The 21,910-nt window shown below is 34.7% G+C and overlaps 3 protein-coding genes across 5 annotated transcripts; 2 read left to right on the top strand and 1 right to left on the bottom strand.

The window, feature by feature from the left end:
- Positions 1–617: 617 nt before the first annotated feature.
- Positions 618–5,119, top strand: LOC114263314 (mannan endo-1,4-beta-mannosidase 7). Its single transcript, XM_028203815.2, has 5 exons — positions 618–1,247; positions 2,022–2,216; positions 2,301–2,423; positions 3,366–3,568; positions 4,264–5,119. Exons 1-5 carry the CDS (start codon positions 924–926, stop codon positions 4,709–4,711), a joined length of 1,293 nt encoding a protein of 430 aa, XP_028059616.2. The 5' UTR covers positions 618–923; the 3' UTR covers positions 4,712–5,119.
- Positions 5,120–9,923: 4,804 nt separating this feature from the next.
- LOC114263311 (Tetratricopeptide repeat (TPR)-like superfamily protein) lies at positions 9,924–13,423 on the top strand. Its single transcript, XM_082867162.1, has one exon. It carries the CDS (start codon positions 10,080–10,082, stop codon positions 12,279–12,281), a length of 2,202 nt encoding a protein of 733 aa, XP_082723288.1. The 5' UTR covers positions 9,924–10,079; the 3' UTR covers positions 12,282–13,423.
- LOC114263312 (lipid phosphate phosphatase epsilon 2, chloroplastic) lies at positions 13,419–18,653 on the bottom strand. 3 transcript variants are annotated; one of them, XM_028203813.2, is made up of 5 exons: positions 18,079–18,653; positions 15,686–15,911; positions 14,850–14,923; positions 14,290–14,423; positions 13,419–14,135 (listed from the first exon to the last, which is right to left on the bottom strand). In XM_028203813.2, exons 1-5 carry the CDS (start codon positions 18,445–18,447, stop codon positions 14,099–14,101), a joined length of 840 nt encoding a protein of 279 aa, XP_028059614.2. In that variant the 5' UTR covers positions 18,448–18,653; the 3' UTR covers positions 13,419–14,098. The 3 variants fall into 3 exon arrangements, with proteins under 3 accessions (XP_028059614.2, XP_028059615.2, XP_082723290.1); XM_028203814.2 differs by having other exon boundaries at positions 14,376–14,423; XM_082867164.1 differs by having other exon boundaries at positions 13,419–14,423.
- Positions 18,654–21,910: the final 3,257 nt, after the last annotated feature.

Below are 21,910 nucleotides of genomic sequence, written 5' to 3'. Positions count from 1 at the left end.
TTAGATAGTGAATATCACACTAATTTGATGAGATTATTAATACTTTCATTATTAGTTTTGTGAATCAAACAAGACCTTAGATTATTGTTTAACATCATTTATTATTTTTGATAAGTATTCAGTTATTTGGTAAAAGTTTTTAAAAATTTAAATTTCACAATTTTAATTAAAAAAAAAATCAAATTGAATTTGTCATAAAATGATCGCATAATCTTTTCCAAACCGTTAGATTGTGGAAATTATGGAGACAAAATCTATGAAAAAAATATGAGTTTGACTTCTTTTCAATTTACTAGAGATTATTGTTTGAGTTCTCGTGGTCTATTACCATTCTTATTTTGATAATTTTAATAATTTATTTTGTATTAATTTTTATATATATCATCTATAAAAAAAAAATTAAATCGAACTAATAATTATAACATATTTAATTTATTATATTTATTTTAATTAAAAATAGATGATAAATATATATTTTAAAATAAATCATTTATTTTTTTTATAATAAATACAATAAATTAAACTGATTAAATAGACTTAATTTTTACATATAAAAATATTTATTAATGTGAGACCTTTGTGTTTAATAATAAGAGAATTTTGTAATAAATTAATTTATCTATAATATTACTATAGTCTAATATAATAACTGTTATCTGAAATAAGAACTTGAAGAGAGATTAATGGAAGAATTGTTTTCACTTTTCCCATTCCTTTTCTTTTTATAAATTTTTCAGAGAGAGGGAGTAATGAATTTGGGAGGCATCCAATGCTTAACAAGACACACTTCATTTTGCTGAAGGACAAGTGTTGGAAAAGCCCCACCTTCTTTCTTTGCTCAGCTTTTAAACATCTTCTTCTCCTCCTCTCCATTTACCTCTAGATTCCTTCCTGCACTTTGAGAGAGAGAGAGAGAGAGAGAGATGAAGCACTGGGCATTGGCATTTTTCATAGCCATTTTGATCCAAAAACAGTGGCACCATGTTCAAGTTGAGGCAGGGGATAATTTTATCAGAACAAGGGGAGTGCATTTCATGCTGAATGGGAATCCTTACTATGTCAATGGATTCAATGCCTATTGGTTGATGTATGTGGCTTCTGACCCATCTCAAAGAAACAAAGTCTCAGCTGCTTTTAGAGAAGCTTCAAGCCATGGCCTCTCTGTTGCAAGGACTTGGGCTTTCAGTGATGCCGGTTATAGACCTCTCCAATACTCCCCTGGCTCTTACAATGAACAAGTCTTTAAGGTCTCCCTCTTGTTCTCATACTTGTCTTCTTTTTGTCTTTGAAAAAAACGGTTATTCTTCCAAAAAATTCATATAGAAACAATGGCATTTTAAAATTAAAAATTATCTTGATGGAGCTTTTGTTTTGAAGTATCATTTTGTACAAGTTTTATATATTTTATGTTTTATAACATGCTCTTTTCTTTTGGGTACATTAGAGGGGATTGGAAATCATACCCGAGTCCGTGACGTCTTAAGTTGTGTTTGGATGATAAATTTGGGTAGAAAAATGAAGAATTGAGAGAAATTTGGGTACTTGTCTTCTTTATTATTATTTTGGGCAAATTACATATACCTCCCTCGAGGGTGAGCTAAATTATAGATACTCTTGAGATTTCAGAAATTACATCCCGTCCCATGAGGTTTGTATTTTCATAATAATTTGTCCCCTGAGGTTTATATTTTATAACAAATTACCCCCTAATTTCTTATGCAAATATAGCATTTAGGAGGAAATTTATAATTTCTCAAACCTCAGGGATATCTGTAATTTAGCCAAACCTCGAGGGGTATATGTAATTTGCCCTATTATTTTTCTTTCATTTTCTTTGCTTTTTCTTTTTCTTTTTCCAAATTTTTATTCAAATCAATGACCTAAACTGAGCTCTAGTACACGGGTTCTGGTAATGGTTTAACCTGAGTGGTTTTGGTATTTCTTGTAATTATCCTCAATTTTTTTATTTCTTTTTCTTTTTTTTTTCCCTCCTAATTTTTTATTTATTTTGTTGGTTGAAGGGGTTGGATTTTGTTATAGCTGAAGCAAGAAGGTATGGAATTAAGCTGGTATTGAGTTTGGTAAACAACTACGACAGCTTTGGGGGCAAGAAACAGTATGTGAACTGGGCTAGAAGTCAAGGACAGTACTTAACATCTGATGATGATTTCTTTAGAAACCCTGTTGTTAAAGGATATTACAAGAACCATGTTAAGGTAAAGTAATAAAAACACAGATCATTTTTTTTTTAATATGAATTTTTCATTAATTTTTTTTTCATTTTATTTATTATTTTGCAGACTGTTCTTAATAGATATAACACCATGACTGGAATTGTTTACAAGAATGATCCAACAATCATGGCTTGGGAGCTTATGAATGAGCCCAGGTGCACATCAGATCCATCAGGAAGGACCATTCAGGTTTTTAATGATCCTTTAATTTCTTCACCACTGGTTTTTGATTTTGCTTTACTACTTCACATCTAAGTTTGGACTTTTCTACATTCCATCAGAATTTTCTTTGTTTTGTCCTCTTTGAACAATAGATTCATAGAATCCGTTCTATGAAATCACATTTAAGCGAGTTGATGACCCTTTGCATTAAAAATCCAGGATTTGATTTGTTACAATGGTCAAAAATTTATTTAGTAGTCTCAAAGTACCATTGTGGCACGAGCACTACTGTGGTGCTCTCAACTAATGAGGTTGCGTAAAATTAAATGGATGGGATTTGTTGAATTGTATCTCACATCGCCTAGTGTTGCACTATCTATGTTAGTTTTTCTTTCCTTAATACTTGAATTTTAAGGAAAAGTGTGGGCCGGACTTTTTAATTTGGTATCAAAGCTTGGTTGGGCCTGTGATTAATGTACCGTTTGTCTAGCTATTGCATGGACCTGTGATTAGTGTGCCGTTTGTCTAACTTTTATATGTCCTAGTCCAAGAGGGTGTGTTGGCCATTTGTTCAGTTTCTCTCTCCTTATTACCTGGGTTTTAAGGAGCCTTTTCAATTGGACTGACCTTGTCTCACACCTAACTGACTAAAGTCGGTAGTGGACTCCATGTTAACGTGTTGAGTTAATATTTCAAATCTACCTTATTTAGTAGCAGTGGTCCAACCCCACCCCATAAAGGAAAACCCACCTCAATAGTTATTGCAGTTGGGACAAATTATTGACCTATGCTACTCCATAAAAGAGAATTTATTTGCACAGTATCCTTGTACAGGAAGGACCACAAAACAGAGATAAAGAGTAGGACCCGTATGTGGGATACATTCATTATTTTTGTTCTACAATTTTTTTCTGTGAAAAGGATTTGGTAAATGTAGCCCAACTCATTTTTTGTTTGCTTGTCTGATAGGGGTGGGTAATGGAAATGGCTTCATATGTGAAGTCAATAGACAGAAATCACTTGCTGGAAGCTGGGCTTGAAGGATTTTATGGACAAACAACACCTCAGAGGAAGAGACTCAATCCTGGTTATAATATTGGAACTGACTTCATTGCCAATAATCGCATCCCTGGGATCGATTTCGCTACAGTTCACTCCTATCCTGATATATGGTAAACTATATCAATTTTTTATCATACAAAAAAGAAATTTCAAGTTTCATTACAGTAAGAGAAGAATTCAACATTAACACTAGAACTTAACCAACCAAAGTAGTTATTTGCACAGCCTATTAGGAACTGCATTGATGTTCACCTAATCATCAGTTGAATTTAAGACATTCATAGCAAGTTTGGCCAAGCTATTTGATGTGGGTATGTGTTGAATTTAACTTGAATTATGCTTATTACTCGTTGGTGACCTGCAATGTCAGATTAACCATCAAATCTAACCCAGTATTTGTATTTGGGGCTATTTTGACCCGGTTTGTTACCTATTGGATCCTGATATATATATATATATATATTGGGTTATTTCGAGATTTTAGGACTTAAGGCTCTGTGCATCTTGGCCTCCCCAAATGCTGTTTTGGATTGAGCCTTGTACTCTAGGTTTTCCTTTTTTAGAGCTTTTGTAACACAGGATTGTGCATTGTCGAACCATTATGTATATGCCACTTACAGCAAAACTTCTCTCCCTTTTTTTTCCAATTTGGACTTATAGCTGAACCATGTAAATATTTTTACGTGCTTGTGTGTTTGTTCTGTTTTATCTTCTCTCAATATGTTTTACCATAACACTATCAATTTTAGTGAAATAGATTTGAGTTTTCCCCAACATTGTAAATGACACTTTGTTACATGATCAGGTTATCCAATTCAAATGATCAAAGCCAGCTTTCTTTCCTGGAAAATTGGCTCAGCACCCACATTCAAGATGCACAGTACCTTCTCCGGAAACCATTGCTCATCACAGAGTTTGGAAAGTCATGGAAAGATCCCAATTTCAGCACCTACCAGAGGGATCTTCTCTTCAACACTGTCTACTACAAAATATATGCGTCGGCCAAGCGTGGCGGTGCAGCTGCCGGAGGCCTGTTTTGGCAACTCCTGACTGAAGGCATGGACTCATTCAGAGATGGGTACGATGTAGTCCTGAGCCAGAGCCCCTCAACTGCAAATGTGATTGCTCAACAGTCCCACAAGCTTTATCAGATTCGGAAAATATTTGCCAGGATGAGGAATGTTGAGAGGTGGAAGAGGGCGAGAAGGGGTCATTGGTTGGCTAGAAACAAGGGCAAGCCTATTGGAAACTAAAAAGATGAACTAATATATGAAAATTGAAGTGTTAACGAAGTCTTTTCTAAGTGAATTAATATGTGTTGTGAGAGGTTTTTTTGGGAAGTGTTTGCTCTCTTAGAGATGAATGTTGCTTGTCCAAGAGGGTAATTTGGGTAGGGAAAGCTGCATTGTGCAATAGTCAGACTCGAACTTGGAAATCACAATGCATTGCAGTGAAACTCGAATCTATATATCACGCCCGATAGAGTGTAATATATATTTTAGTTGGGAAGGAAGCATGCTTGTTCCTTTGCAACATTCTTGCTTATTACAAATGTAATTGTTGCCTAGTTTTTGCATTTTACTTGAATTGTAATACCTAAATTCATAGTTTGTAAGATGAAGAAATGGCTATAATAGAACAGCTTATGAATTTGATTTACAGCTAATAGATTATTAATCTTACATTGGGCAGAATGCAAATGCTCATAAGCATGGTTGGCATGAGATCCTCTAACCCTAACTCTCTGTCTTTCAAAACATTCACAACTATTGAATTATGTCTTGAAATTTCTGTGCCTTTGGATTCTTACACGATTTAATGGTTGTGACTGTTTTGGGACATGGAGACATGAAGGAATTGACAGCCGCGCGAACTAATTAAGAATGCAATTACCCCCAAAGAATGTGTTCTTAAAGTAGTGAATTTTGCATGCACTGAGAGATTTCAATCCACATTGCTTGGTTCTTGTTTTAACTAGGAAATCAGTCAGAGGCTGTTCCATTCCATCTGCAATTTCTGCAAATCATTGATAATATTATTACTAATTTGTTAGATACTAGTTGACATCAAAGCAAATTGATATAGGACCTGTTGAGAGTCATCACTAACTCTCTTCACTCTCTAGAATCTTCTCTTTAGAATATTTTAGAAGTTTCCACATGAATCTAGAATACTCTGGAAATATTTAGAAGATTTTAAAAAGACCTAGAGAAACTCGGAAGATTCTAAAATATCCTAGAAGATTCTAGAACATTAAAGAAGTTTGGAGAAAACTAGAGAAATTTAGAAAGTTCCGGAAGATTCTAGAATATTTTAGAAAAGAATAAAAAGCTCTAATATGTAATAGAGTAATCTAGATTGTTCTAGAGTGTAGGAAAAATATGAGTGTATTCTAGAAAGTTCTTTAACTAGTACAAATATGAGATGAGTGCATGAATTGGACAATTGAGTGAAAGAAGAGTGAGTCCAAAGTGAGTGGTTAAGCACTATCGAGTGTGAGGTGTCTCAAGGTCTTGAGTGAGGAAGACACAAAGTGTGAGTGCTTGAATGTATGTGTGAGTGGACAAGTGAAGTATATTAGTGTGTGATTGTGTACAAGTGTTTTGTGTACAAGAGTGTTATCAATAAAGGTGTATTTCTGGGTTCACCAGTGTGTCAAACTCAACAATTTGGTATCAGAGTTTGGTCGTTTGGGGACCGACACGAAGAGCAATTAAGATTGATACAAGAGATTGTTGAAGTCAACGAGCACAGTTGTTATGGTGGATTTCGGAAACTTCATTGGTGGTATTGAGAAATTAAATTTTATAATTATGATTATTGGCGAATATGCATTGAGGCATATCTTTAAGAACAGGATCTATGAGAGATTGTTGACGGCTAGGAAACTGCGTCACCTGGACAAGAAAATGCAGAGGCCTTGCGAAAGTGGCGGATTAAGGCTAGAAAAACGATATTCGTGTTAAGGACAACTGTTCAGAAAGAGTTATTGGAGTATGTTTGGGAGGCTATTACTTCAAAAGCAGTCTAGGACACATTTGCAATGTTAAGTATCTAACGGTGACACAAGAATCAATGACTATCAACCAATATTTTCTCAAGGTAAAGACTCTTTGTAATGAAATTTCACAACTTGATTCCGAGTCAAGAATGAGACGCATTATTACTCAAGGTTTAAGACCCGAGTATAGTGGGCTTATGGCCGCTGTTAGAGGATGGTCCACTCAACCATCACTGGTCAAGCTCAATAGTCTATTGGCAAATCAAGAAACTCTAGCAAAGCAAATGGCTAGAGTTACACTGAAGAATGAAAGTGAAGAAGATACGTCATTCAGTAGAAAGAGAAGAAATGAACTGAAGTGGCAAAAATATGGAAAATCGAAGAAAGAAGAAGATGAACAATCACAAGATGATCGAGGTTATCAACGAGGGGGAGTTCGACATGATGAAAATGATCGAAGAGCTACTGGATTTGGACGACGCAACATAAAGTGCTTCAAATGTGGCAAGATTGGCCACTATGCAAAAGATTATCGGTCAAGAAGAAGACCAGTTGAAGGTAATATGGTAACATCTAATGGTTACCAAGATGAGAGTGAAGAAGAATGGGATTTTCAAGCTTCATGTCCAATGTTTGAGACCGTTGAACCCGGTTACTTAGAAGAAGAGCCAGAATTCGAAGAAGAATGGGATTTTGAAATATCTTTTACAATGTTCATGGTTACTGAAGCAGATTCAAAAAAAGAGATAAACTTCGATAAAGGCGTACATGAGTAGTGCAATGCAGTTACCAAGGAAGTGGATGCACACTTTATCACAGATTAGTCGATTCTTGCAATTGAGTTTCAGTCTTCAACATTTAAAGATCCAGAAACTCACTAACAAAGAAGTTGGGGGAGCAAACAGAAGAAGAAGAAGTTAAAGAAATGATAAAGCTGCAACAATCAATATCTGCAAGGCAATGTCAACCCAATTCAAGGTACGTTGATGCAAACTTTGGTAAGAAAGATAGTATAAAGGAACTAATAACATCTCAGGAAACTACAAAAGGATTCAATTGGAGGAAGACAACAAAAGAAGGTATTGATGCATCAACACATATTCAAATGTGACACTCGTTATCTAAATTGAAGGATGAGAATTCTACAACTGGCCAAGGACATGGTGTTCCATGGAAGAATAAATCATTTCAAAAGAGAGAAATCAATATTGGAAGAGATGGAGACAAAGTTTATCGTGGCAAAGGACCACGGTGTAGATATACTCACGAAGAGTTTCTGAAACAATGTGGCATGGTTACATAATCTAGGAATGAGAGTTAGTACTGAGGGGGAGTGTTGAGAGTTATCACTAACTCTCCTCACTCTCTAGAATCTTCTCTCTAGAATATTTTAGAAGTTTTCACTTGAATCTAGAATACTCTGAAAAGATCTAGAAGATTCTGGAAAGACCTAGAGAAACTTGAAAGATTCTAGAATATCCTAGAAGGCTCTACAACATTAAAGAAGTTTGGAGAAAACTAGAGAAATCTAGAAAGTTCTGGGAGGTTCTAGAATATTTTAGAGAAGAATAAAAAGCTCCAATATGTACTAGAATAATCTAAATTGTTTTAGAATGTAGGAAAAGTATGAGTGTATTTAGCTAGTATAAATATGAGATGAGTGTACGAATTAGATAATTGAGTGAAAGAAGAGTGAGTCCAAAGTAAGTGGTCAAGCACTATCTAATGTGAGGTGTCTCAAAGTCATGAGTGAGAAAAACACAAAGTGTGAGTACTTAAATGTATGTGTGAGTGGACAAGTGAAGTGTATTAGTGTGATTGTATATAAGTATTTTGTGTATGAGAGTGTTATCAATAAAGGTGTATTTCTAGATCAATCAGTGTATCAAACTCAACAGGGTCCCATCTTTATCCAAATGTGCTCATGATTTTGCCAAGCATGCACTAGTCGGTGAGGTCTCAGCAATTTTGAAGTTTGATGGAGGAGGATCCTCATGTGTGGGTCTTGTCATTCTTTATGCAAAAATCACACAGATGTGTGATTCCAAATTGATTTGAGTAATCGTACTTGTAATATTAAATAAATGTTCGACTGTCATATCTTCAATTGGAAGCATTGAGCCCAATGCTAACGCAACACTTATGGGTGGCCAAAATGGCATGCAACTCACTCTTAGCCTCTGTTTGGCAAGATGGTTTTGAGGCTTTTTTGGCTATTTTAGCCACAAAAAACAAAATAGGCTATTTTAGCCATAACAAACAAAACATCACATCCAACCTATAATCATTACATTCTTCTCTCACAAAAAAAGCCAAAAAAGCCAAAAAGTCAAAAAGTCCTTCCCAAACCAAGCTTTTTAGCCCAGGCTAAAATAGCCAAAAAAGTCAAAAAGTCAAAAAGCCAACCCACTTCCCAAACGGAGGCTTAATTGGGTGCTTCTATTCCCGCACCAAAAATATTCAGCACACATTTTTTTTTCGAGAAACACAAAATGATTTTAAAAATTGATATTTTATTTGGAATACAATTAAGGATTATTTTGGAAACTAATTATTTCAATTATCTTTTTAAAAGGCGTACAGAAAAATAAAGAGTATAATTAATTTTTTTATAACGACTTTTTGACAATCGCCTGTAATAGTCTAGGTATTAGGATTTTGGATGGATTTGGGGTGGTTGTTGTGCGGAGGTGTACAACAACTATTGTTGTGCAGTCAAATGGGTTTATTTTGGGATCCATTTCGATAATCTGAACCGTTCAAATTTTAGAATATATCAAGTAACTTGATTTTTAGCAAGTATGTTCTACTTGATGTATTCTAAAATGTGAATGGCTTGAATTATCGAAATGGGTTCATTTGACTACACAACAGTAGTTATTGTACATCCCGTACAACAGCCATCCCAAATCTTTTTTGGATTAGAGAGGATAAAGATATTTTCATAGTTTTATTTTAGGATAAATTATAATTAAAAAAATTTCACCAAGTGTATGAACTGAGCAAAAAGTGTATGAAAATAAAGGCTTCCCTCCTTAATTTCCTTATGCATATGAATGAAGAGTTAACCCTAACAATTCTCACTATTTAAAAAAAGAAACAAAGGAGAAAAAAAAAAAAGAGTTTTCAATTTTAGAAAAGTCATTTTTCAAGTTATTTAAACATAACTTATTTATTTGTTAATTTAAAATGTAGGAGCACCATGCTGAAATTTGCAGCAAAATGTTACTGTAGTAACCCCTTAAAATTGGTTATCACATGTGGTGAAGTCTTTTAAAGTTGATTTTTTTTAAAGAAAAATTACAAGTCAGTGAAAAGATTTCAAAAAAATTATAAAACAATTTAGTTATTAAAGTTAATAAGTTTTACCATTTATTTATAATTTTTTTTTGAATCTTTCTACTTATTTGTAATTTCTCTTTTATTTTATTTTATAGGTGGCTCAATCCTTCCTACTCAAAGAGAAATATTTAATTTTAGTTAAAATTTAAAAAAAGTTGTTAACTTGTAGTGTAAAATTACTTCATCTACTATTGGAACAATGTTGAAACTAAAAAGCAACATTTATCGGTTAGATTAGATATTAGTCTTGTATATCAATCTTTTCCAACAAAATTCGAATGTTGTCCTGGTCGATTCAGTTCAGGTATGGAACTGTGTATGGCTTCCAGATTAACATGACCATGGTTTTATCAATCAGGCCTCATATAAGGCGATTATTATATACAGCATCAACCATTGCTCATGATGAACCCAGGGTCCTCCTACCTTTAGATCAAAACAAAGATCACTTACCTCAAAAGATCAACAATGTCACTCAAGTTAATATGCTTGAAGTTAACTCAAAGTTGAAAGAACTGGTCAAAACCGGTTTTTTAAAAGATGCTCGCCAAATGTTCGATAAATTGCCTCACAGAGATGTAGTCTCATGGACCACGATGATTTCTGGCTATGTCAGTGCATCTGATTCCTCCCAAGCATTGTCTTTGTTTTCGAAAATGTGGGCTCAGCCAAATTTCAGACTAGACCCGTTTGTGCTTAGTGTTGCGCTCAAGGCTTGTGGACTCGGCTTGAATGCGAAACATGGAGAATTATTACATGGGTATTGTGTAAAAACTGGTTTTGTGAACTCTGTTTTTGTGGGTAGTGCCCTTCTTGATATGTATACGAAAAACGGAAGAATTTGGGATGGTTGCAGGGTTTTCGATGAAATGCCTCTTAGAAATGTGGTTTCGTGGACTGCCATTATAACGGGGCTTGTTCATGCTGGTTATAATAATGAGGGTTTGAGATACTTTTCTGAAATGTGGAGAGTAGGTGAGGACTATGATTCCTACACATTTGCTATTGCGTTGAAGGCTTGTGCTGATAAAGGTGCTTTGAATTATGGGAGGGAAATCCATACTCAGGCAATGAAGAAAGGCTATGATGTGAGCTTGTTTGTCGCTAATTCTCTTGCTACTATGTACAACAAGTGTGGGAAATTAGAATATGGCTTGTGCTTGTTTGAAAGGATGGGTACTAGAGATGTGGTTTCATGGACCATAATTATAACGACATACTTTCAGATGGGTCAAGAAGATCATGCTGTTCGAGCATTCCTGCGAATGCGAGAATCAGAAGTGTGTCCTAATGAATACACTTTCGCAGCTGTCATCTCTGCTTGTGCTAATCTTGCAAGGATGGAATGGGGAGAACAGCTACATGCCCATGTTTTAGTTGTAGGTCTTTTGGACGCTTTGTCAGTGGCAAATTCTATCATGACCATGTATTCAAGATGTGGACATTTGAATTCAGCTTCAATGGTATTTCATGAAATGATGAGAAGAGACATTGTTTCTTGGAGCACTATAATTGCAGGGTATGCTCAAGGAGGTTATGGTGAGGAAGCTTTTAATTTTCTGTCATGGATGAGAAGGGAGGGACCCAAACCCACTGAGTTTGCTCTTGCTAGCATGTTGAGTGTTTGTGGAAATATGGCCATTCTTGAACAAGGAAAGCAACTCCATGCTCATGTCATGTCCATTGGATTAGAGCACACAGCCATGATACAAAGTGCTTTGATCAATATGTATTCCAAATGCGGGAGTATAGAAGAAGCTTCAAGGATCTTTAGTGGGACGGAAAATGATGATATTGTGTCATGGACGGCTATGATTAATGGGTACGCTGAACATGGCCACAGCAAAGAAGCTATTGATTTGTTTGAGAAAATTCCTGGGGTTGGTCTAAGACCAGACTCTGTGACTTTCATTGGTGTTCTTGCTGCTTGTAGCCACGCAGGACTTGTTGGCCTCGGTTTTCGCTATTTCAATTCAATGGGTGAGAAGTACAGGATTAAACCTTCGAAAGAACACTATGGTTGCATGATTGATTTACTCTGTCGGGCTGGACAATTAAACGATGCTGAGTGTATGATCAGAAGTATGCCACACAACCGGGATGATGTTGTCTGGTCAACTCTGCTAAGAGCATGTAGGGTACACAGTGATGTTGAGCGTGGTAGACGCACTGCAGAGAAGGTTTTGGAATTGGATCCGAATTGTGCCGGGACCCACATTACCCTCGCTAACATCTATTCTGCAAAAGGGAGATGGCGGGAAGCAGCAGACGTGAGAAAGTTGATGAAATCGAAAGGTGTAATAAAGGAGCCTGGGTGGTCTTGGATTAAGGTCAAAGACCAGGTTTCTGCATTTGTCTCTGCTGATCGATCACATCCAGAGGGTGATTATATATATGGAATTTTGGATTTGCTAGCTTCGAGGGAAGAATTAATTGTTGAGGAAACGGGTTCTCTTCTATATGATGCTGAAGATTTGTAGAAGGTTGAGCTTTCCTTTGCTGTACAATAGGTTTCTCCTCTAACAGTGACTACTCATTTGAGAGTTTCCTCAGGAAGAAGTTTATTTTTTGGGTCAATAAAATTATTTGACATCATGGATGATCATAAAAGCAATTTATATGAAAACTCAACTAATCTGAAAACTCGGACACACATGAATCACTAGTATGGTTTTCTCCAAAGATTGTTGTGGACTTCTCCAAAACCGAGCCATGTGGGCATTCACTTTGCCAACTCTAGAGAGTGATCCTTTAGTTCTCGTGTAATTATGTTGGCAACTAAAGCATTTCTCATGCATTGGAACAGGATCTTCGATCTTATGCTCCAACTTCCTCAGTAGAGAATGAAGTTTTTGAGAAGGTGAGTGTGTTCTGTTGATCCTTTTCTCAGGTTCGATGGATAATGGATAATAAAGTGTTCTGGATATCTGAAACCATGCAGTTGGCATGCCATATGCTGAGGCTAAAGGTCTTAGAATAGAGATTGCTACCAACCACTGATGAGGTACAACCACAAAGGAACGAACAGATCACTCGACAAGAAACACAAGAGTTTATTAAGAACACTAAGGATACAAGCTACAGGAGAGATGTCTTCTCTCCTCTAACCCAACATTCTTTATATAGACTAAGTGATGGATCTTCCGATTTAAGTTAAATTTTGAGGAGAAAACTACTCTGATTGCTTTTGCACTGTTCCAAGGAATGTTAGTTTTTTTTTTTTTTGAACTAGCCAATGTTTGTTAGTTGGGAGTCCCATAATTGAATTCAACCAACCACGGTGCAAGGTAGCAGTGAAGCAACATGTTTCCAAGTCAAGTCAAGTTGCTAGTGGTTCAGCAGCATGTTTCTGCTGTATTGAGGACTCAATTGTTTTGTTTTGCAACCACGGTGCAAGGTAGCAGTGAAGCAACATGTTTCCAAGTTTAAGTCAAGTTGCTAGTGGTTCAGCAGCATGTTTCTGCGGTATTGATGACTCAATTGTTTTGTTTTGCTTTTTTATTTTTGTTGGGTTGTTATTGTAACAGAAATGCTTCTTTCATTACTCTCCATGTAATTTACAGCCGACTACTATGCGGTGAACACATTGGAAGCAAACATCCATAAATGGATTTCTGTGATAGAATTCTTGTAAGTTATTAACTGATGAACTGTTCGGTACTACCTTTTTTCTCCTTTTCAAAAAATATAAAATAAAAATGATACAAATCTCGGGTTGTGTTCTACAATCAGATTGTGTTTTCCCATTTCCCTTGGCTCTGGGACCGTAACCAGAGAAATTCAAGAAGCCCTACATGGAACACGGATAACATTAACTGAGTTGCAGTGATGCATTTGTCCATCAAGAAAATCCGATAGGGGGAGCCAGCCAGCATCTTCCATCTGACTGAGTGCCAGCTATCAAATGAATTTTCTGTTGAAGAGTTAAGCACTGGCTGAGACCACAAAACACTTTATTGCTTAGACTATGATATAACGGAAAACTGCTTCTCGGAAGGCGACTGTCTAGTGGCTCAAATTGGGACAACGGTAGAATCACAATCACCAGCCCTACCATGGGATCTTTATTGAGCAGCCCGTGCGGCCATTCAATGACAGAGTCATAGGATCATAACCACTTGCATCAAGGACTTCAGTTCTGCTGCCACCATATAACTTGTGAAGGAAGAGTTAATGTTCATTATCCTATACACACACGACATGCATACACTCGTGCACAATGAAATATTGTGGCAGATTGACTGAGAGAAGAAAACAAAATGGCAAAGAACTGCTGTGTAAACTTGTATTTCATATGTTATTGATCCTCCAAAAGAATTAGGCTCCTGTTGACACTATAACAGAGAGAAAACTGCATGTCAGCTTAAACTATTCTCAATATATTAAAAAAAATGTTTGCTCATATTCAAAACCCAACACCGAATTATGTATATAAGAAATCCCAGGCAAGATCCAATGGCCCCCAAAACAACAACGATTTGAACCCACAAATAGGATATAAACGCCTTCAGCACAATCGCATTCCATAACCAAAACCACAAAATGGAGAAAATTGATCCCAAGACACCACCCACCGCCACTTGGCTGATCGTATGGAGTTGTTGTGAAACTCGTAGCCATGACTGCAAACACAGAGCGCAGATGTAAGCAACCTCACCATTAATATTTTCTTTACTATTTAGTTAAGCAAATACAACATGCCAAAGGGACTGTTTGGTGCAACTTATAGAGCTTCTTATAGCTTTTTTATTTTAGAAATCCATGGCAAAGTATTTGGTGCAGGGGGAAAAGTGCTTTTTGCTTCTGTTTTTTTATTATCAGATTTCAACTTGCTAGAAAAAGGGGCCTGAAATCAAGTTCCATACTCCAAGCTAATTTTCTCCACACAATAGTGTCTTGAAGTGGATCCCAATTTGTTGGTATGAAGTGTCACCCTCATAGCTCTATCGTTGCTGGTCTGATTAAATGATTACGTTGATTGATAAATCCAATTTAATTTTTTTTTCAAGAATATCATATTATTAGTACTAGAATGTTAAGATACTTACCAGATATGCACCAAATGCCAAAGTAAGGACACTAAGAGCTATTGTAAGTTCATTTATCCCAAGGTTCTCAACCACTGTGATAGCAAACATTGAAAATAAGCATTAGAAACCGAAAAGGAGAAAGGTTAACCAGTACATTGGTATTCACTAATAATTGCAGCAGCAAAAAGAAAACAATCATCTATTCTTTTTTGTAATTGACAAAAAATTATCTATAACTAAAACCAAAAACTGAATTCACTCCCTTCCTCACTCTTCTCTCTAAACAAACAAACAAATAAGCAGAAAAACAAAAGCACTTATGAGCATTCTCATCACATTGCAAATTGAATTGTGAATCATAAGAGGAAGGCTAGAATCTTCATCAAATCATAATAATTCATCACTAATTGCAAATATCATTTCTTAGTCCTCACAGAACCCAAGTTGAAAGATCTAATAAAAAATAACCGTCCCTTGATTCCTCAAAAAAGCCAAAAACTAGGATGGGAACATGGTCCTCACAAGATTCTTACTTTGAGCAGCGGAATCACGGTTTTAGAGAGAAAAAAATCACCCCCAATAGGTGATTCCAGCAAATAAGATGCAACCTATGACTTCTTCAGTATCATTGTTGAACCTTTAAAGCTTAGATTCATGATTTTCTAAAATATAAGACCAGCAATTTGAAATTTGCAATCAAGAATTAGAGACACTATTTTTTTTTAGAATTTAATGGTATCAAAAGATCTATTTCTTTCGTCTACCTAGGTTGTCATTAATAATTATTAAAATGCCAAATTTAAATCAAAGTTCAACTTCATTGTACAAGTAAAAGGATCGTGCAAGACAATAACTTGAAAAAACAGCAAATACAAAGGTGAAGAAGATGGATTGTGCATGCGAAGATGGCATTCCAGGGTCAGATCTCAAGTTAGAAACAGGTCGCTCTTGGTTTAGTAACTGTTTCAGTACAGTTGAGAGCCCAACATTTGCAACTGAACCCATAGCAGCCCATAATGCTTCGGCATCATGCCTCCAAAGAAGGATTGCACCAAAAAGTGCAGTAACAATCCACTTGCTCTGCAATCAACAGCAATAAAAGCCTTATAAATCACAAGGAAAGGTATTCTTAGGAGGCAAATCCTATTTTGTAGAGAACTTGGTCAAAATGCTAAACTAACTAATCAGCACAAAGTATCAAAAAATATAAATATGGCTCTGGAATACTGGATGGTGTGTTGAGAAGGGATAACAAAAGAGCATTGAGAGATATAAACCTAAGCCAATCATGGAGACCAAATACAGAATTTTTAACAAAAAAAGAAAAAAGTAAAATACAACACAGAATGTGATTCTACATCTTCTATAAAAACTATTGATAGCATCATATTTGAAAAATTGAAAGTAAATATATAAAAGAATTAACTAAGAATATAATAATCTACTTTGAATTGAAAGAAAAAGAAAGTTCAAGGACTACAACATTAACCCCGGTTACAGAAAATATTAGACACTCCTTCAATCTTTCTTGACATCTACGAGCAATGAATATAGGGAAAGAACACTGATCAGATCATGATTCATGACAGCATAATCAACTGCATTGCACAAGTATATCCTTCTTTCACTAGGTATATAACTATGAAGCATGGGTACTTTGACAAACATGCCGTACCCATACTAGATACTTACCGGCATATGATACTTCGAATGGTACTTCTACATACGTACCGGGTACATGAAATGAAACACGTACTCAAATTTTTTTTTCTTAATTTTTAACGTACCTATTATATACTCAAGCCGTACCATATCTCAGTCGAAATATTTTTTTTTGAACTATAGGGATAAAATTCATTTCACTAGATTTTTTTTTTATATTTTTTTATTTTAGTTTTATGCTTAGTATGATTTTAAAATTAAGTTATGATTTGTAAGTTATTCAATATAATAACATTTAATTTTGGATTTTTTTTTTTGATAAATACATTTAATTTTGGTTTATACCTTTACTTTTGACATTAAATATTAATTGTAGGTTGGATCTTAACAAATTAATCCATTTAATCACTTTTTGCATTACTCCAAATTAAAAAGAAATATTTTTTTATAAACGTACCAAAGCCGTGCCCATATCCTACTTTTTTTGAATTTTACCGTATCGACATACTTGTATCGCACCAGAACCAATACTCATACCCGTACCCGTGCTTCGTAGGTATATAATTAATTAACCGAAAATCCTGAGTTGGGTGGAATAGTTACAGTTGTAACATATATTCTTGTCTTAGCTTTTGTTGTTTTGTTTGTTGTAATAGTTTTTGTTGTTTTGGAATTCTTACAGGGTATCAGTCTCATCTCCAGCGTCGCATGTAAAATGAGACAGTACTATGCATACTGGAGTAAGATATCAAAGACCCTAATATACCTCTTAAAAAGTGAGCATCACACGTGATACGCCTAAGTTATGAAGGCCTCTGGTCTTAATTATAAAGTTTTGTGGTGAACTTGGTTATGAGTCTTTGTAGTGGTTGGTTATGAGTCAAAATGACATTGGTTACGCAATTGTGGTGTTTTTAGTTATGACCCAAATTAGTTTTGGTTATGAAGCATTACGATGTTCGGTTATGAAGCTTTATGGTGTTTTGTTATGAACCGAAGCAACATTAATTATAAAATTTTATAGTATTTTTGTTACCAACTAATTTTAGTAATTGTTATGACCCAAATTGATAGAAATTATCAACCATTGTCACTGAAATTTTGAGTGCACACCATATATACATACAAGTAACACTTGCAAGAATCTATTTATCAAAACAAAAAAACAAAAAAATAATAATAATACTAAAGTAACACTTGCAAGAATCTAAACCTTGAAGACCTTGAAAATGAAAACTGAATATTTTGAGCTGTAAAAAACCCAAATTGAATTTAATTATCCAAATGACTCTTCTCATTCATTGGAAAAATTCCTTTGTTCTATTCAACTAAAAGAGCAATAGATAAAATCTACCATTATTTTATAGTTGCTTCACACTACATAACAGTTTCTCATCTATTTTTCTTCATGCAAATCGTTTCAAACCAAAGAAAAGAAAAGAAAAGAAAAGAAAAGAAAAAAAAAAGAATAAGAAAAAAGAAATCAAAAGCTTTTCGACACTAGAACACTGCACAGCAAGCCAAAATTCAGCTCCTTATGCATATACATGAGTTGGAAAATTCATAAAAACAAATAGATACGAACCAGACGATTGAGGGTGGATTCGAGTCTGACGACAGTGAAATTTGGGGGAAACTCAGAGGACCCATGAATGGAAGAATCTTGTTGAAGAACTCTAACACCTTCATCACTACTACTTCCCCTGTAACCAGAACTTGAAATCGACCCAGTCATGGTGTTCGGACGACTCTGATTCCTGGCTCTTTTACACCCCAAAACAGGTTTCCGGGAAACAAATTCACCAGAGAAAAGCAATCTCGAGGAGGAAAATTCAGGGCTTGAAACGATTTTCAGAGATTTGAGACTGGGGAGAAGAAGGAATGCGTATGAGATGGTGGTTGTTCTTGTGGTGCTGGTGGGTTTGTATAGAATGATGGGGGTTAGTGCTGACATTTTCTTGAAAATTCATTCAATGCCACAACACAACCATAAGCAAGCAAAAGAGACTTTACTTACCCTACCAAATGGTTTGGTTTGGTTGGTTTGGTTTGATTTTTTCACAACCAACCATATAAGTAAATTCAATCTCAATTGCCATTAGTATATCTGATTGGCTAAGAAAGCTACAAAAGTAGCATCTGACCCACAACCATCATCCTGAATTTTGGAATTTTTCCATGCATACCCAACTAAAAGAGGAAATAACATTACACGTCATGCTATCTTTTCTTAAATCAATGAAAAAATTTATATGTATTATAATAATTAAATTTATAATTTTTTTTTTTGTTAATTTGCAAAAACACCTAATTTCTCCCAAAAAAGACCTTTAAAATAGAGTAATGTTTTAGTGTCATTGGTGAATCAACTGGTAATGTTAGAGACTCACACATTTAATTTACAAATTTATCCATAATGATGTGGCAGGAGAATTAGACCCTCAATCATTGAGTGTGTAACAAATTGTGACATCTATCATCACATATCATTGTGGACAGAAGTGTGAGAGTTTTTTGGAGGTGTCAAATATTTTCTTCGATCACTGTGTCATGAATATCCAGAAAAAAAAAAAAAAAAAAACTCTTGTTCTTGTGTGTGTGTGTATGTTTTTTTTTTTGGAGTCAATAAATAGAAGAGTAATTACAAGTATATGAAATATTACATTATCAAAGAGATCACTAATTTACTAGTTAGAAAGTTAACAAAACCTAACAACAATCCCTATAATATGGGAGAAATAAATCATTATAAAAAATATCAAACTCCTCTTTATAATGAATGATTAAACCCGTAATCTCACAATATAAAATATGTTACACAATCAATAGGTCAAATAACTTAGTTCAAGTAGATACTTATTATCAATACAATTTTCACTAAAATGAGATGACATGATGTCACTTCCAATACAAAACAACACTTCTTTATAAATACATTTTAAAATTTTATGTTGAGAATATGTCATTTTTAATTCTAGACATTTAAGACATTTTCTATAAATGCAATTTAAAATTTATCTTTTAGTATAAGTTGAGAATATATGCATTTTAAAATTTATCTTCTAGTGTATGTTGAGAATATGTCGCTTGTAATTCTAGACATTTAAGACATTTTCTCTAATTGCATTTTAAAATTTATCTTCTAGTATATGTTGGGAATATATCATTTGTAATTCTAGACATTGAAGACATTTTAGAGTGCATTTATAAAGAAGTGGGGGGTAGAATAACATTTCCCCATAACATTGGTAAACAAAGATTGAGTGAAGTTGAGATATGTCGTGTGGATACACGTCTTCTTGAACTTGAGATTCACGTGCCAGATTATACATCAACTAATTAGACTTGAAGTGTCTTTGTGCCTCTAGTATCCATCCAGGCTAATAAGACTAACATACAAAAAGTGCCTCAACCCTAGGGATGTAGAATCTGGATTCTCCAGAGTGATTTTCTGTAAAGTAATTTTATAGTGATTTTTTCACTGGTTGTGTAATTTTATAAAAATTGAGAATACAATAGTATTGATAATTATTTTAAAAAAACATATCGAATATAACAAATCATTCTAAGATCACTTTATAAAAAACAACTATAAAGTAATTGAACTCAGACAAATATTAAGATGCTTGATCAACCTTTACCCTATTGTGTCACTTATATACTATTTAGCAATATCGCACTCATGCAAATTTAAGTTGAAAGTCTAAGGCCCCGTTTGGCAAGTGGTAATTTTAGTTAAAAAGTTAAAAAGTTATCAAAAAAATTTAAAAAAAAAAAACAACCACCTATACCAAAAAGTTAAAAAAAAATTTCTTTACTTTTTGCATATCTTTTCGTAAAAAGTCAAAAATCATCTCAAATATACTAATTTTTTTATCTCATATTTTAACTAAAAAATTAAAAAATTACTAAAATAAATTATTCTCAAACGAGACTTAAATACTCTTCGGGGTTGGTGTTGCAGTCCTACGGCCTCCGAGTGATCTTCAGAATGAGTTCAGATCCTCTCCTTGAGGATCCTCTTTGCAACCGCTAAGATCAGTCGTTGCAGATCCAACAGTTAAAAAAAAAATAATAATAATATGAAATTGAATTTTCAGAAAATTCCTGCCCACTGTTATACATACAGAGCTGCAACGACAGAGGCTATTCACACACTTGACCTCACTCTTATTCAGCCTCACCCTCATCCCTTCTCCTCCACTAAACCCGCCCTCATCGGCGGCCAGTGACAGACTCCCTACGGTGACCCATTCCCGATGACGTCCACCCACTTCGAAACCCAGCCCACCACTCCATTCCTCATTTTCTTTGCTTCGCGAACCATAAGTATTTGTTGCTTATAGAAGTTTTAATGGTCAACCAGAACTCTCTGTAATTAATAGGTTTAATTCACTAAAAGCATATGTTAGTTGTATTGTATGAGTTCTAAAATGAAACTGTCCTTGTGTAAAAAGGTAATGAACCCACTTGAATAGTAACTGCATATTCTCACTCTCTTTTATTTCTATTCCACATATGACTAACAAAATATTATAGTTATTAATGGTTCACCAATGGAGTTGATAGCATAATATGTTTCATTACAAGTAGCAAGTGGACCTAGATTGTGGAAAAGTTCAATTTTTTGCATACAAATTATAGTAGAGCTTCCACCACAAAAGGGTATCATTTTGGCATAAATGATTTGAGGTTTGGAGTATGCAAAATGTCCTCCACTTGCAATTTCTTCTTGCAATCTGTAGTAAAACCCATTTAATGTTGGAGATACGGAGCGAATAAGGGTTTAGGAATCACTCTAGATACTGTTCTTGGATAGACCCAGAAATTCCAAGCTAATTAAGTTTCCAAATCATTCTTATCAATAGATAACATAACTAATTCATCATACACTTTGAAGCAAGTTCACCACCAAATTATCACTTATAGAAGTAGTTAAATAGCAAACAACTCTTGAATCAAAACTCGGATGTGATTTAACCCAAAACTTACAAACTTAGAACTTAGTTTATCAGCACGTATTACAGATCAATAAGAAAATAATGAGTACAATTTGCATCAAGAAACCTGAAATTTTTGGGTGTCCATCTTATGCCATAACAGCATCAACAACATTACTAAATGTACATTGTCACCTAAAAACATCTTATGCCATAACAGCATAAAAAAAATAAAAAAATAAAAAAAATAAAAAATAATAAAAAAATTTCAGTTATGAGCAACAATTTTAGCAACCATTTTCAGCATTATTTTCAGCAACTTGAACAACAACAGTTTTAGCAACACTTTTTGAAAACTTTCATTTATGAGCTGCTATGATTGAAGCTACAGAGACTGGTTTGCTCACAAGGAAACTCTGGTTCGCGAAGTGAGGGCAGAGAGAATGAGGGCAAAGCAATGGGTTAGGTTTGGGGAGT

This window comes from Camellia sinensis, chromosome 4 (genome assembly GCF_055761805.1).
Source record: "Camellia sinensis isolate YWXY chromosome 4, ASM5576180v1, whole genome shotgun sequence".
Lineage (NCBI taxonomy): Eukaryota > Viridiplantae > Streptophyta > Magnoliopsida > Ericales > Theaceae > Camellia > Camellia sinensis.
This window is presented reverse-complemented; position numbering and strand designations above follow the sequence as displayed.

Coding starts and splice junctions, on each gene's coding strand:
- LOC114263314 (XM_028203815.2), top strand. CDS start 924: ATGAAGCACTGGGCATTGGCATTTTTCATAGCCATTTTGATCCAAAAA. Junction 1,248..2,021: donor ACAATGAACAAGTCTTTAAG/GTCTCCCTCTTG, acceptor TGTTGGTTGAAG/GGGTTGGATTTTGTTATAGC. Junction 2,217..2,300: donor ATTACAAGAACCATGTTAAG/GTAAAGTAATAA, acceptor ATTATTTTGCAG/ACTGTTCTTAATAGATATAA.
- LOC114263311 (XM_082867162.1), top strand. CDS start 10,080: ATGTTGTCCTGGTCGATTCAGTTCAGGTATGGAACTGTGTATGGCTTC.
- LOC114263312 (XM_028203814.2), bottom strand. CDS start 18,447: ATGTCAGCACTAACCCCCATCATTCTATACAAACCCACCAGCACCACA. Junction 15,912..18,078: donor AATCCACCCTCAATCGTCTG/GTTCGTATCTAT, acceptor TGTTGATTGCAG/AGCAAGTGGATTGTTACTGC. Junction 14,924..15,685: donor TGTATTTGCTGTTTTTTCAA/GTTATTGTCTTG, acceptor TTGCTATCACAG/TGGTTGAGAACCTTGGGATA.